This window comes from Periophthalmus magnuspinnatus, chromosome 12 (assembly GCF_009829125.3).
Source record: "Periophthalmus magnuspinnatus isolate fPerMag1 chromosome 12, fPerMag1.2.pri, whole genome shotgun sequence".
NCBI classification, from domain to species: domain Eukaryota; kingdom Metazoa; phylum Chordata; class Actinopteri; order Gobiiformes; family Gobiidae; genus Periophthalmus; species Periophthalmus magnuspinnatus.
This window is the reverse complement of record NC_047137.1, coordinates 4,812,137-4,826,079: the sequence shown is the minus strand read 5'-3', so window position 1 is coordinate 4,826,079 and position 13,943 is coordinate 4,812,137. Positions and strand designations below refer to the sequence as shown.

The window sequence follows — 13,943 nt, the reverse complement described above, 5'->3', positions numbered from 1 at the left end:
TTAAATTGATTCATGCACAACAATTCTAGGCAGATAAACACAAATCTAGTGTTCTTATCAGCATACTGGATTTTTATACCATAAACCAATCAATTGTTAATATTTATATTGCCATAAAAGCATTTGATCAGCTTAATACTAAGGCACAGAGAAATGACAGATAACCTTTAACTTTTTGCATATATAAGTAAACAATAATAGATAGTAGCCTCAACCCCTTTTACACAATCAGAAATACAGGGCTCAAAACTCAAGTACATTAGAAATGTCAATTTAAAATGTAAAACTATAACACATTTGTATATGTGTAGGTATATGTATGGTAAAATATAAAAATAAAGGCATATGAAAGCAAACAAAATCCAAGATTTTGGCTAAACTGTGTTCACATAATGTTGATGAGCATTGAACATGGACAAAAAGTCAGATGGCTTATACATGGGTGAGAATTGCCTGTAGTGTAGATTTTTAGTGATCTCCTTTATTTCTGTCTTTTATAGACATTCCTTTTGCACTATACACTGTATAGCGGCAGACATCCTTGAACAATCTCACCTTAAGATTCACAAACCAAAAGTCAGCAGATTCAGATCCTTGAGTTTTACAAGTACAAAATTACACTCGGCCACAGAGTGTACTGCCTAGTCTACTTGTAGCTCTGCAAAATGCCATTGATTTAAATCCACTTACTCAAGCTATCTTGTTACATTTGAGATTTAGTTCTGTCAGTTTGACTTTTAGAGAAGTCAATTTTTTTTTGCATATCTCAGAGGACACTTGGCACAATAAAGTGGCATTTCTAATTATTGATTGGCATTTTGCACAACTTTAGTCTTAGTTTGACTTAAGTGGCTTTCACATGACACGCTATAGAAAAAGAGCAATGAACATATCCATATCACACATCCCAAACTGCTCTTATTTCCCTTGTGCATTACATCCTTGTAGAATTCCTGCCTATTCTTTCTACTGAACATAATTGATAATGTGGTTTACATGGTGCTTTGAGATGTTGGAGCAGCTGCAGTGCCCAGTACCCAAGCCCATTGACTTTCTTATAATGTAACCTTGCTGGAAATGCCAAAACATTACTCACCCTGCTTCCTTTCTCTCTCCCTGTTTTTTATTTTTTTGCCAAGTCACTGCATTATTCTTACCCACTTAACTGTAACTGATTTCATATATTTGTGCAGGGAAAAATGACCCCGGCCCATAATGTATGCTATACCTGGAATGGATTCACTCGGATATGATTACCGCATGCCAGGAGGCGTCGTTATTTATGACATAGGTCTTCCGCCATCTAAGCATGTGCGCTAAATCATCTGTCACTGTCACTACTTTTATGCGAGTCACTTTGAAATGCTGGTTAGTATCTTTGAAAGAGTTATTCACGTCCATAAGTGGTAAGGGTCAAGTTTAAGGAATAACCCGTTGCCTTAGCACATGGCAGGCCTTACTCAAAGCTTAACGGTAGACAGCATGGTAGAAAAATGGGAGCAGGGCTGGGATCAGGGTGATTGACACCTGTTGAAGCTCTTGAAGGATGCCCACAAATAAACGAGGCTGGGACAAGAGAGCAGAATGCAAAAGAAGCAGCAGTGGGATGTAGCAGATAAGCATTTGTCATAGGCCCTAAGCGAGCTACTTTCATAACTTACCAACTAAAGTGAATGCAGAGAGAATGAAAAATACACTAAACCAAATGCTAGAATATAAGGCAAATGTATTATCAGTAAAACTAACAACTAACATGAAAAGTAAGGCAACTTTATATTTTATTCAGAGTTACTCAATGTTCTGCCAACAGAGCATAAAAAATACACCTGGATTTCCTTATTGCAACTGCAAATCCTAGGACAGCAAATTTTGAATTACGATTTATTGATTAATGTAGATGAGAAATTATAATATTGAAAGATGTCTGTGTAATCCCTCAGTCATCCAGGTCTGATATATATAGCAAAATACGATCCATAGCAACTAATTTATGCCACACATACAATAAACCTAAAGCAAGATTATGCTGCAGTAAATGAATAGCTGAATTAAACACTTTAGGCAAAGCAGGTTTATTTGTATAGCATGTACACTAAGCAATTCAAAGTGCTTTATAGAATAAAATCACAATACAATTTTAAACAAATAATCATCATAAAATGAGCATTAAAAGAGAAACCGTTTCAGTCACTTACACAGCTAAACGGCAGTTCTGAGCCTTGATTTAAACATTGTCAAACTAGAAGCCTGTCTCGCACGTTTAGTCCTGACTCTGAGCACCAGCAGGAGGCCGGTCCCTGAGGTCCTCAGAGTATGAGATGGTTCATATTAGGGATGGGATGATCGTAAAATTTAGACTCACGATTATTGTGGCCAAAATAATCGTGATTAACGATATCACTGCAATTATTAACCTGTTAACGTTCCCTTATTATGCAACTCTACAGCAAGGTACATTATGCGTCACCCACACAAACAATCTACACATCAAATGAAAGCTATGGCTCTCCTCTTTCTGAATATGCAAACCATTTTCACCTGCAATCAACCAAGTACTGAGAGGAAAGCCGTTTTTACAGAAAAGCCGAACATTTGGATTTGGACTTCTTTTCTTTGAGGGCTCTGGTTGTGTGAAACATCAACATATTCCCACAAAGTTGGCCTCATTCATTCCACAGAGGTCCAGAGAATATAATCCCATCAAGAAATGTTGTCCACAAAATAAATTGGATCCTCCATGTCCAATCTGCGACTGTATTTCAAACGTGAAAGTTGCTGCATCACTTTTTTGCATTTTTCTTGTCAATTTCAGGCATATTAAACTTCTGACAGTGCCAACGTTGTTCCTCAGTGCTAAAACACACGTTTTAGCTTCTGAATGACACCAAGGTTGGCCAATAAGGTGGAGGTTGTGGGTTACTAGAGCCCCAGACAGTGAATCAGTGCTACAGATGACTGAAAGTTTATGCCCCACTCTCCCTCTGGTAGAATCAACCAATTACATTACACACATTTACTGACATTTTTCCCTTACATCCAGTGAGCAGCGAAAGACGTTGTATGGCATGCCATGGTTTTCTGGAAACAGACGGAGCTTGACAAGTGCTAAACGAAGGCCATGTCCCAATTTGTCAAATGTACCGTTCGAAATACCGTTCAGTGTACCCGGCCAAAAATGTGTACTGCTCAGTGTAGCTGCTATCTTGCCGAAATGGGACAGCCCTGGCTGCGGCGGAAGTGACACAAGTGCCCTTCACCAAACACTTCGAACGGGGCATTTAAGGGCACTTTGGCAAATTGGGACACGGCCGAGTGGATGCAGAAATCTGTGAATAATTGCGCCTTCTACACACTGTTGTTTTGCATTTTAAACATGACGAAACGGAATAAAAGGAAGTATCTGGCAAAATATAGTTTAGACAGCAATAACTGTGCTGCCCAATTGGCACAGAAGCTAACAAGTGTCGTTGCTATGACAGAGGCCCCCCTTGTGGGCAAACACCACAACTAACATAAACATTGTAAACATGAGGCAGTTTGGTGCTGTAAAGGCAATTATAATCTTGTGCAATGATCCCGATTATTGAAAAATGCCATGAATAATTAATTGCGGACCTTTTTATTATCATATATCGTCCCATCCCTAGTTCATATCACACTGAAATAACCAAGATGTAATTGCTAGGCCATGAAGAGATTTGTACACAGAGCTGATTTAAAGTCTATTCTGAGCTACAGGAAGCCAGTGCAGAGACCTGAGCACAGGACTTATGTGCTCGTACTTCCTAGTTCTAGTCAGGACCCGAGCAGCAGTGTTCTGGATGTCCTGCAGCTGTCTTAACTCTCGTTTGGAGAGGCCATTGAGCAGGCCATTACAGTCTAACCTACTGGAGACAAAGGCATGGTCTCTCCAAGTCTGGTTTACTTTTGATTTTTGGAATGTTTTTTAGATGGTAAAAAGCTGCAGATGTTATTGATTTGATGTGGCTGTTAAAGTTCAAGTCTGAGTCCATTATTACCCCTACATTTTTAGCCTGATTTGAAGGTCTTAGAGAGGCTGGAGGTGACTGCTGACACTTTTTGGCCCACAGAAACAAATAATGTAGCATGTAGAAAAAACTAATGGCAACATGTAGAGCTTGAACAAAAGGGGATCCAGGATTGATGCCTGGGGCTCCCCACAGATCAGGGCCATGTGATCTGAGTTTCCAATTTTAGTACTCCCTGTCTTCTAGATAGGACTTGAATTAATTTAGTGCAGTACCAGAGATGCCCACCCAGTCCTCTAGTCTCTGTAAAAGGATTCCATGATCGACAGTGTCAAAAGCAGCACTCAGATCTAACAGGATCAAGACTGAGACTTTTCCTGCATCAGTGTTCAGGCACACGCCATTTGGCACCTTGATAAGTACCAGATATACATACATACATTATATATGTGTGTGTATGTATATATATTTTTTTTTTAATTTTTTTTTTTACTTTTTGCTTTTACTATGGATCAGACCTGGACAACTGAGGGATTACATAGACATGTCACATACTTTGTAATATGCTGAGAAAACTGTTATTTATTTATTTTTTCAACAAATTTTATTTGCGTTTCAGCAACCTTAACTATCATATACAAAGTTAATATTCTGATCAAACTGGTGTGATTAGGCCCATATAGTTTGAGCTCAGGACTTGTGTTTGCCCAGTGGGTGCCCTCATGGCTAACTGCAGCTCTGCTCTCCTCAGCACATTTGCTTTTGCTCTTGCCCTTGTCTCTGTCCATCTCCTCCAAACAACCACATACTCTGCAGTCATTCCCTGTCCTGCTATTCACCTCCTCACTCCCCAGCACCGCGCCATGCTCAACACCAGGCCTACGGCAATGGACACAATTTGAGCACCATAAAAAGCCCATTTGTGTCCCCAAAGTGTCTTCAAGGCAGTAAGCATTGAGTTCTTTCCTCTCCGCACAACTACCGAAGTGCAGCTCACGGCTGTTGCTCAGCGCACCACCAGGGAGACGTAATGCCTTGCAGAATGAGTGCAGAAAATGTGCTTTATACAGACACTGAAATGTTTGGAAGTTTTCCCTTGTCAGGAATAAGTAATGCCCAAACCACCAGTTTATCATTTAGATTTCCATTAGAGCTCCTTAAAGATTGCTCTCCCACAAAAATGCCTTATTTCCTGGAGAACTCCGACCATGTATTGACAGCTTCCCCTTTGAGTGTCATTCCAGCAGTTTGTGGTGTAAAAACATCGGCCATTTAGCAGACGACTGCTCACAAACAACTCATTTTCTGCATTGTTTAGACCATGTAATTACTGTTCAGTTTTTTCTCTGGTGAAATGGACCATTTTGCTCACTATATAATATATCTATTTGGGCACACAGTCTTAAATGAAGACGTCACATTTCAAGTCCATTATTCAGTGAATGAAGACATGCATAAGCAAGCATTTTTTTTTTTTTACTTGGTTTATTTTTATGAACCCAGCACACCTAGACCTGTCTCACTGGGCATGAAATGCTCTTTATTTTGAGTGAACTCTAGAACCAAAACATTGATTAAAATATGTTGTGCATTCGGACTTGATTTACAAATGTCCCTTTAGCATTTACTTTTAGATTATTTTTTTGAATATTTCCATAACTTTTTTTTTTTTTCTTAATTGATAAGGCAGTTGCCAATCATTGCACTCAGCCACCAACAGCTTCAGTTAGTTTCCATAAAACTTTTTTTGTCAAAACCCTAAACACAAATCTAGTTTGTACTCTGATTTGTCTCCTTTGCAGAACGTTGGACACATTCTGGTTCATTTGACATAAGGAGGTACAATGCAGATATGGCTCAAAGTTATTTTAAAAGTTATTTTTAAAAGTGTTGCATTGATAATATTTTGGTATCTTTATTAGTTGTTACTGTTTCACAGGAAAACACAATTGTCCAATTTTTCCTTCATTCAGATGTGTGTCAGAAAATGGGACTTAGCAACTGTAAACAAAACAACACAAAAGAAAAAAAAACCTATAATGGCAACTGTCAGAAATTGAAGCCAATCTTTAAACAACTGTGACTTGGCCTTGGTGCAGTCTGAAGGATTTATCTGTGTTGATGTCATTGTCTTGTGTTTGTGGTGTAAAATGAGAGTCAGGTGCTTGGAGAGAGACTGAGGGGACGTCTGCTGTTTATAAGTCATGCTCACTTTCACAGAAGCTATTGATAAAAAGGACCCTAGGGCAATTTTTAAAGCGCCAACCCATTTGAATTGTCAGAGATGAAAACAACTCAAGTTGTGAAGAAACACAGGCCCAAGACGTATGGCTTGTAGTGTAACGCATGAGGCCGGCATCATCTGTCTTGTTGGGGTCACCATACTTCATTTTCCCTCATTTCTCTGAAAGGGGAAAATATGATTTTGCCCATCGATCGCTGCATAAACGTGTTGCCTAGTGATGAAAGATGAGGTGTGCTTTGCTTTTATGTGATCCGATTAACCCCCGACTGGGAGCGGCCTGTGTGCCTGCCCGGCTCTCCTGCAGTGTCAGGAGCATGAGATGGGCACTTAGAGCGATTAGTGCTCCTCTGTGTTCTGTTTGTGTTGTGATAGCACCAGGACATCTCTCTAACCACTACATTATATTACCAGCCAGTCATGCTTCTCCATATATGCTGTTATACTGAGGCCAATCAGGTTGGCCTCGTGTGAACAACCATTAAGATACCCTTTGAAACATTTAAGTTATAAAAAAGACATTTAATCAATAATAAAGAAAGCACACAAGTGTGTTGTGGTGCATGTGATAGGTAATAATGAATTAAAAGTACATTACTACAGTGCACTGTAGGTCTGTAGTCCTTAAGTCGATTAATCGGTTAATGGTGTATTAGTTGACTGAACATTTTATGTAGACTTTTATATATGATTTATATAGAATTATTTATATGGTACAGCACCAGAAGTTACTGAGTTTGTGAGATGACTGCAGATTTTGCAGAATGAACTCATATGATGATTCACAAGTCTCTGTTTCACAATGATGATTCACAATCTGTCTTTATATAAATACATTGTCTACTAGTATTTTTTTTTTTTTTTCTACATAGTTGTTTTTGCCTGATCTCCTGTGCAGTTATAGTCTTGAGTACACTTTGGGTCAGATACATGGAGATATGTAATAGTTTTGAGAGCTTTTGTCACACCCGCTTTTTAATGAACTAGGATCAACAGGACTATACCAAGAATTTCTTTAGATGACTACAGCCCTAGTGCACTGTATACAGCTAAGGCTCACCTTTCCTTAACTTCTCCGCCTAGAGTGGGGCTGTGAGCACATTTGTTTTCTTCAAAATGGTAAAAAGAAATAAATATGACAATTACTGAACACAAAATAACTAGTAAAATATACTGATTTGTTACATTTGGCCCTTAATGCCCTCCATTTGGGTGAAACTTTCTTTTAAAACATTATGGTAATATGACTTCAATTCATCCTTTTTAAATGGCCCTTTAAGTAGTATAGTCTATATTAATACACTCTCTAATCGTTGTGCTGCTCTGAGGTTTCCAATGCGTTCATCCTTCCATTTCCTTTTGAGCAGACAGACTTTATCAAACATGGACTGATAAGGTTTTTAAACTTCTTGACTTTGCCAATGGCATTTTGCTCAACTGTGCTGAAGCTGACATTTATATTGGGTCCTCCAAGAGCCCCAAATACCCTTTTGCAGGCATTGTTCTGGGCCAAAAGTGAAAAGTTACCTCTGATACCAACAGACAGCGGGCCTATTTATGCAGCCTTTAAGGTCGATAAAGCAGTTTCTGTGCAGGGCATGCCCACAGAACAAATGTTTAAGAGAAACAGGAATGTCAAATAGTGTGATGTTTTATCTAATGACTGTGCATTTCTAAATGTCAGCCATCAGCATCTTGCAAAAGAAAACCTCTGAGGCTTCAATGAAGACACTTGACATCATAAGTGAGAAATAAACTTAGATTTTTTTTGTTTGTACATACATTAAAAACTTTAATAAATAAACGTTGATTTAACCACTATCATGCTAAATTCAGCTGGGCAATAATGACCAAAATAAAATCTTGATGCCCATGATCAAACGCCATTATAGTACTCCATGAGAAATGTGCTAAAACATGCTTGAATGTTATGACAGAGGTTGAAGTGTCAAATGTTTTGAGGGGACCAAAAAATTTAAATTTTTGTTTACTATTTTATGTGATTTAAACAGTATTGGCTATATACTGTTACTAGGACTGCCTGTCATCAGTGTCATCAACTTTAGTTTTAGCTTCTTCTTCATCATCATCTTCGTCGTCTTCTTTGTCGTCTTCGTCTTGTGATAGCAGTTAAGTCCAATGTCTGATCAGATCATAAAGATACTGAAAGGTGCTTTTTCCAGCTGCATGCTACTGTCCCTTTTAGCCCACCAATCAGTCAACCAAGTCTTTAGTCAACCAAGAATTTCTAACTTTTCTAACCGCTACAGTGTTTTATCTTTACAAGAGTCATCTTCACCTTGGATTTCCGAATAATCAATAGGGGAAGATGCCTTTACCTTCCATTTTACATATTTAATTTGCCAAATGACACTGTTCTCTAGAGTTTATCAGTGACAGTGATTTAGTGAATTTAACCACCATCACCAGAAGATTGGTCAATGTGATTTGTTTTTTTTTACCTCTACTTGATTACTACTACCACTCACGCTCACATAGTTTGGATTACTGTCTTTCTGAAGTCAGGGCAACTCCACATGTTAGATCAGGGAGTGGTTGGCGCACTCAGGATAAAGACAGGATGAAGAGGAGGAGGAGATGGTTTTGTTTTTCAAGTTAGACATTCTAGTTAGAGAAGTGATGGTGGAAATAGTTCTGATTTGAAGCTATGTCTGTCTTCGGGACACAGACGCTCCAGTTCCATTTTTAGCGTTGCATTTTAAGTCACATGTTGAAACACTTGCATAAAGAGATCCTCACTGAATGTTGGATCCCCTCGGCTGACTTGACATGAATACCAAACAAGTTCATTAAATTATCAGTTCAATCTAATAATGGCGATTCAGCATCATGTTTGGAATGTGACCCCCCTCCTCCAGGCTGTGTCCCGAGAAACTGTCAGGACTCTGAAATCCCCCTTGAAGAGTTTATGGACACGATTTACCACAGAGGTTAACTTATCTGTGCAAATCATTCCCTTTTTCATTTGCCAAAACAGTCCGACCTACATGATTTACAAGTACAGTAGCTGCAGACATGAAATCCAAGGGCAAGTCAAAGCTGCAAATCATATAACGGGCTTCGCCTCTCTATTTACAACCCATCTGTGTCACGGAGAGCGCCATATTCTAAATTTGAAGGTACAAATTACGGCGCTTTCTACCACAGTAATGAGGTGTTTAGTTTCATCTGTGTCATGGCAAAGAAAAACTGGGACAGTGTGTCACGTCTGCCCCGAGAGGGACAGGAAAATTTCCCCAGTGATTTCTAAATATTATACCCATCATTGACTAAGAGCCCACTAGCCTCCTGACATATCACTCACTGATTTGGACTATATAGGCCTGACCTAGACTGTAAGAGCTGGGATTCAAGGATTTACAATATCTAGTTCACATTTCAATTGAACAAAACAAAACAAAAATGTTTGGACCCAAGAGTTGACAATTAGAACTGTATTCCAACAAACCAAGAAGAGTGCTGATCAACCCTGACCCTGTACCAGCAGTGCCTTTGTGTCCTTGGGCAAGACACTTGGGAATTTCTGTGACTCTATGCAACAGGTGATGAGCTAAGCAGCATGAAACCAATGCTCTTTAACTTGGATACATATGAGTTATTGTTGTTTAATCTATCACTCCCTCCATTTGTGTATATATCAGAAGACAATTCTGCGTTAGTGTTCTCGTTTTAAACTAATGTAAGAAGATATTTTAAGACATTCTGGCGAGTTAAATGTAAATTAATGCTGCAGCAACAAACAATTTAAGACTACTTTTCTTGAATTGAAGTTTCATTTAGTGTTTGACTACTGCATTGTGCGACAGTATCGCGCATCTTACACCCACATTTGAAAGTTAAATGAAAGCTGATTGGATATTAGCGCTCAGATCCATTTGTTCAACCCTCATTAGTTTAGGTTGCACCAGTGGAAAACACTGCTTTGACAATGATTAAGTAAAAGATGAGGCTGAAAAAATACAGGCCACAATCAAATCCAAGCGAAGATTCCTTTTTGTGCACATTTAGTTACTTTAGGCATAGATTATAAAATGGTTTGCTCTGTCCCTTGTCCCTTGCTCGGCACTCATACATTGTCACAAATCACTACCACGCCACATCATGCAGAGCACCAAGGCTTTGAGACAGGAAATCAATGGGCTCTCGTGGGCCACTCCATCAGGCCGAATATCCTGAGCTTGATGGCAGAGAGTGGGCGGCGTGGGGCATTGGCAGAATTGGAGACGTGGCTGAGCCCATTTAGCCTTAGGGTAATGCATCAACACTGGTTGGTTTACATCCGCTTTGAATGAAATTGTACTGAGTATATATTCTGACCTCTGGAATGCAAATTAGTTTAGGGTTTCTTTAAGTCTTTTGTTGATGCCTTCTGTTTAACTATGCACTTTAACTACAATATTTGCATGCATTTATCAGTATTAACCATGTATGTTTTTTTTGTTTTTTTTACATTGGGCATTTTGATCAAAGAATGGGTAAATAAGTGTACACACCAAACAGTAAGCACTTCTACCCTGTGCAGCTAGTGTGAGAGTAAATTATGCAGTGTAAACACAAGCTTATCTCAAAGGATTTAAAATGAATGCCATTGCTGATTGCACTAAAAAAGTCCCCAAACAAAATAGAAAGTCTTTGTTTAGCTTTTCACGTGAGGCATTGCTATTTGCGTAAACTACTGATGATGACAACTGACAATTTGACTTGAGGCAGGGGAAATGTAGCCTGCAAACTGAATAGATTCTAGATTTACATCAATATTTTATCCTTCTTGAAAGGTAAAAAATAAAGTCTCTTATCTTAAACTCTGAAAAACTGATCTGAGAGAGAAGAGTACTTTGAGCCTTGGTCAAATAACTGACTCAGAAAAGCCTCACATTCTTCACTAGACGTGACTGCAGATATGATTACCACAGGTTTTAAGCAATGCATGCAAATGTTTTGTAAAATGCAAAGTGTTTGTCCAGGTTGTGACTGATTTATTCCAATTTTCCCCAATTTGCTCCTTGATTTCCTGCCAGTCTCAGATTTTGATGATTAGATTTAGACAACGAATGTTGCTCATACACTGGAACTCAAACACAAGCATATTTGAACAGTTTTTGGTGAATAGTAACATCACTTGTCTTCTCTTCCAGTGGCCGACAGCAGGATTCTCCTGGATGGCCTACAGAGGTATGGTCCCACGCCGATTTACCTGCCTGTCAGCTATCAGATCCTCCATGCTGAGTCAGCGTTCTTCCTGCAAGAGGCAAACCAGGACCTAATGAGGAACTCCAGCCTGCAGGCTCGAACCGAATCGTTTTTCATCCACCAGGCACGTCAGATGCCCTACGTCAATGCCAGTTATGGGCCGCTGTCCGTGCAGCAGCCTGTCCCTCTGGAGATGCTGCAGACACTGCCCGGACCTTTCAATAGTCCTTCTTTTACATCCTCGTCATCAGAGCCATCGCCCGAGTCTGAGGTGCTCTTCACCTTCAACTGGAAGATGCACACATATATCATCAATGAGAGGATCCACCCCAGCATGCCCAAAGTGCAGGTTCTATTCTATGTGGCTGGTCGGAACTGGGATGATTACAGCACTGTAAACAGACTGCCCTGTGTGCGCATGTTTGCCTTTCACGAGACTCAGGAGGTGCGTGGTACATGTCGGCTCAAAGGAGAGCTGGGCATGTGTGTGGCAGAGCTAGAGCCCTTGGCCAGCTGGTTCAGCCCCCCCACAGTGAGGCCTGGCCGCCAGAGGGTATCGGAGCAGTCCCAGGGCACACCTGTAGAGCTCTACTATATCGTCCAAATGACTGAGAGTGGTGAATGTAGCTCTGAGGACAGCAGACGAGCCAGTGCCTCTCTCACAGAGCAGCCACGGCCTATGGGCTACTATGCCGGGCACACACCCATGCAGCGTATCGGCAGTGTGCGCCTCTTTCAGCCTCTGTCAGAGCTCAAGCTGGACAATAACTTTGTGGTCATGTCGCCCTCCAAACCTATCCGACAGAGAGAGACCATCTCAACCTTTCTGGCCCTGTCCACACTGTCCTCTGTGCAGATATTCACCTTAAGGTAAGTCACTCTGATCAATGTCATTATTGTGCGAACTCCTGTCAGTCAAATAGTCCTTTGGGCTATTGTCCTTCAGAGGTCACCATAGTGACTTGTGTATCTAACTTCATCCTATGCATTTCCCTTCGAATACGTTGAACTTGAATGTCTTCTACTGGGTTCATACATTCCCCCTTATATATTTTAAATGATTAGTCTAATCTGGCATGCTCATCATGTTGTGAGCCTAGATGCATTTCTAATTAAAGCAAAGATTAAAAAAGAACATTCTAATTAGGTTGATAATGCTAGACTAATCTTGATATTTAGTCTGTTTTGTGACTGTAGTGATCATATCTGGGGCTTGGTACTATCTTGTTGTGGATATAAGCTCTCCAGTAGTGGGCCATTGTACAGTGATAATGGTCTTGAGCAGATAGTGTGGTTGGAAAGCAGCTGTTTCATCAGAATAATCACTGGTCGGCCGAAGGAGGGAAGAATTGGCTTTAGCGAAGAGGCATTGTGCTGTTGATAAGCTTTTGATTTCAAACGTCATCCTGGAGTTGCCATGACACTGCTATTATACTGTGCAGCTCAAAGCTCTTTTATTGAGCCTGTTTATGCAGCTTTTAATGAGCATCCTCACTGGGATTTTAGAAAATAAGGACATTGGCACACTACAGCTTTTAGTCACATATAGTCAAATACAGTAATGTTTATTATTCTGACATTGTGATATAAAAAAAAAAATAATAATAATAATAAAAATGTTGTCACAAATTATCACAATGCAATAAAAAATGAAATAATCAATGCATCTTCTATGAGGAGAATATTTTTTTTTTATTTAAACATTTAATGATGTTCAAATTCTCCAAGTAAATATGTTGTATAGCTTATGTTTTCTATATATTTAAGCAGAAAAAAATGTTGGCAGACTTGAAATGACTACATAATAACCCAGTAAAGGGTCTAGAGAGTTTTACAATACTGGCTTGTTTGTGTCTTCTCCGACCTTAGCAGTAATTTGAGGAAATGGATACCACGATACATCATCTGTAAACCTCTTCAGTCTGTCGCCCTTCAGGGAGCCGTTTGGATGGAGTATAACACCAAATGACGCCTTTGTGCATTTTATGAAGATAGTTTAATGCGCTCACCTTGAAACCTGCTCATCTAAGGAAAGATCTGATCAGATGTGATTCCACGTGAAGGGTCCACATCAAGTTTGTGTTGATTTATTGTGCTTTGTCACATACAAATTATCATTTAAAGTGACTGTAATTGCTGCATGTTGCCGGATGCAAATGAAGCTTTAAGGAATATGCGTTTCCATCGGGCCACTTTTATGCCCCAGATCTAAATCCTGGCAGATGAAACAGTTAGCAGCCTCAAAGTAGAGCCGTGACAGAGTGCCTTGGCAATTTGTCAACCCTGGGTGAGCAGGAAATCTGCCAAAAGGCCTCATTGCTTTTTCTCTCACTCCAGTGATGATGAACTCCCATGAAGTATTAGCTTTCGCACTGTGTGTTTATCACATTTGTCAGCATGTGTGTAAGTGGCAACTTTAAAGGCGTCTTTCCTCTCACACCACAGTTACCCCCCAATTTTCAGAAGTTCAATATGTAACATTTTGGAACACTAGCAACTTA

General features: G+C 39.7%; 1 protein-coding gene across 1 annotated transcript in view; it reads left to right on the top strand.

The window, feature by feature from the left end:
* Nucleotides 1–13,943, top strand: part of si:dkey-112m2.1 (transmembrane protein 132C) — a 167,379-nt gene that overhangs the window by 26,650 nt on the left and 126,786 nt on the right. Inside the window, exon 3 of the mRNA XM_033976328.2 lies at nt 11,388–12,312. Within this exon, the coding sequence (XP_033832219.1) occupies nt 11,388–12,312 (925 nt within the window). The remainder of the gene's footprint in view (nt 1–11,387; nt 12,313–13,943) is intronic.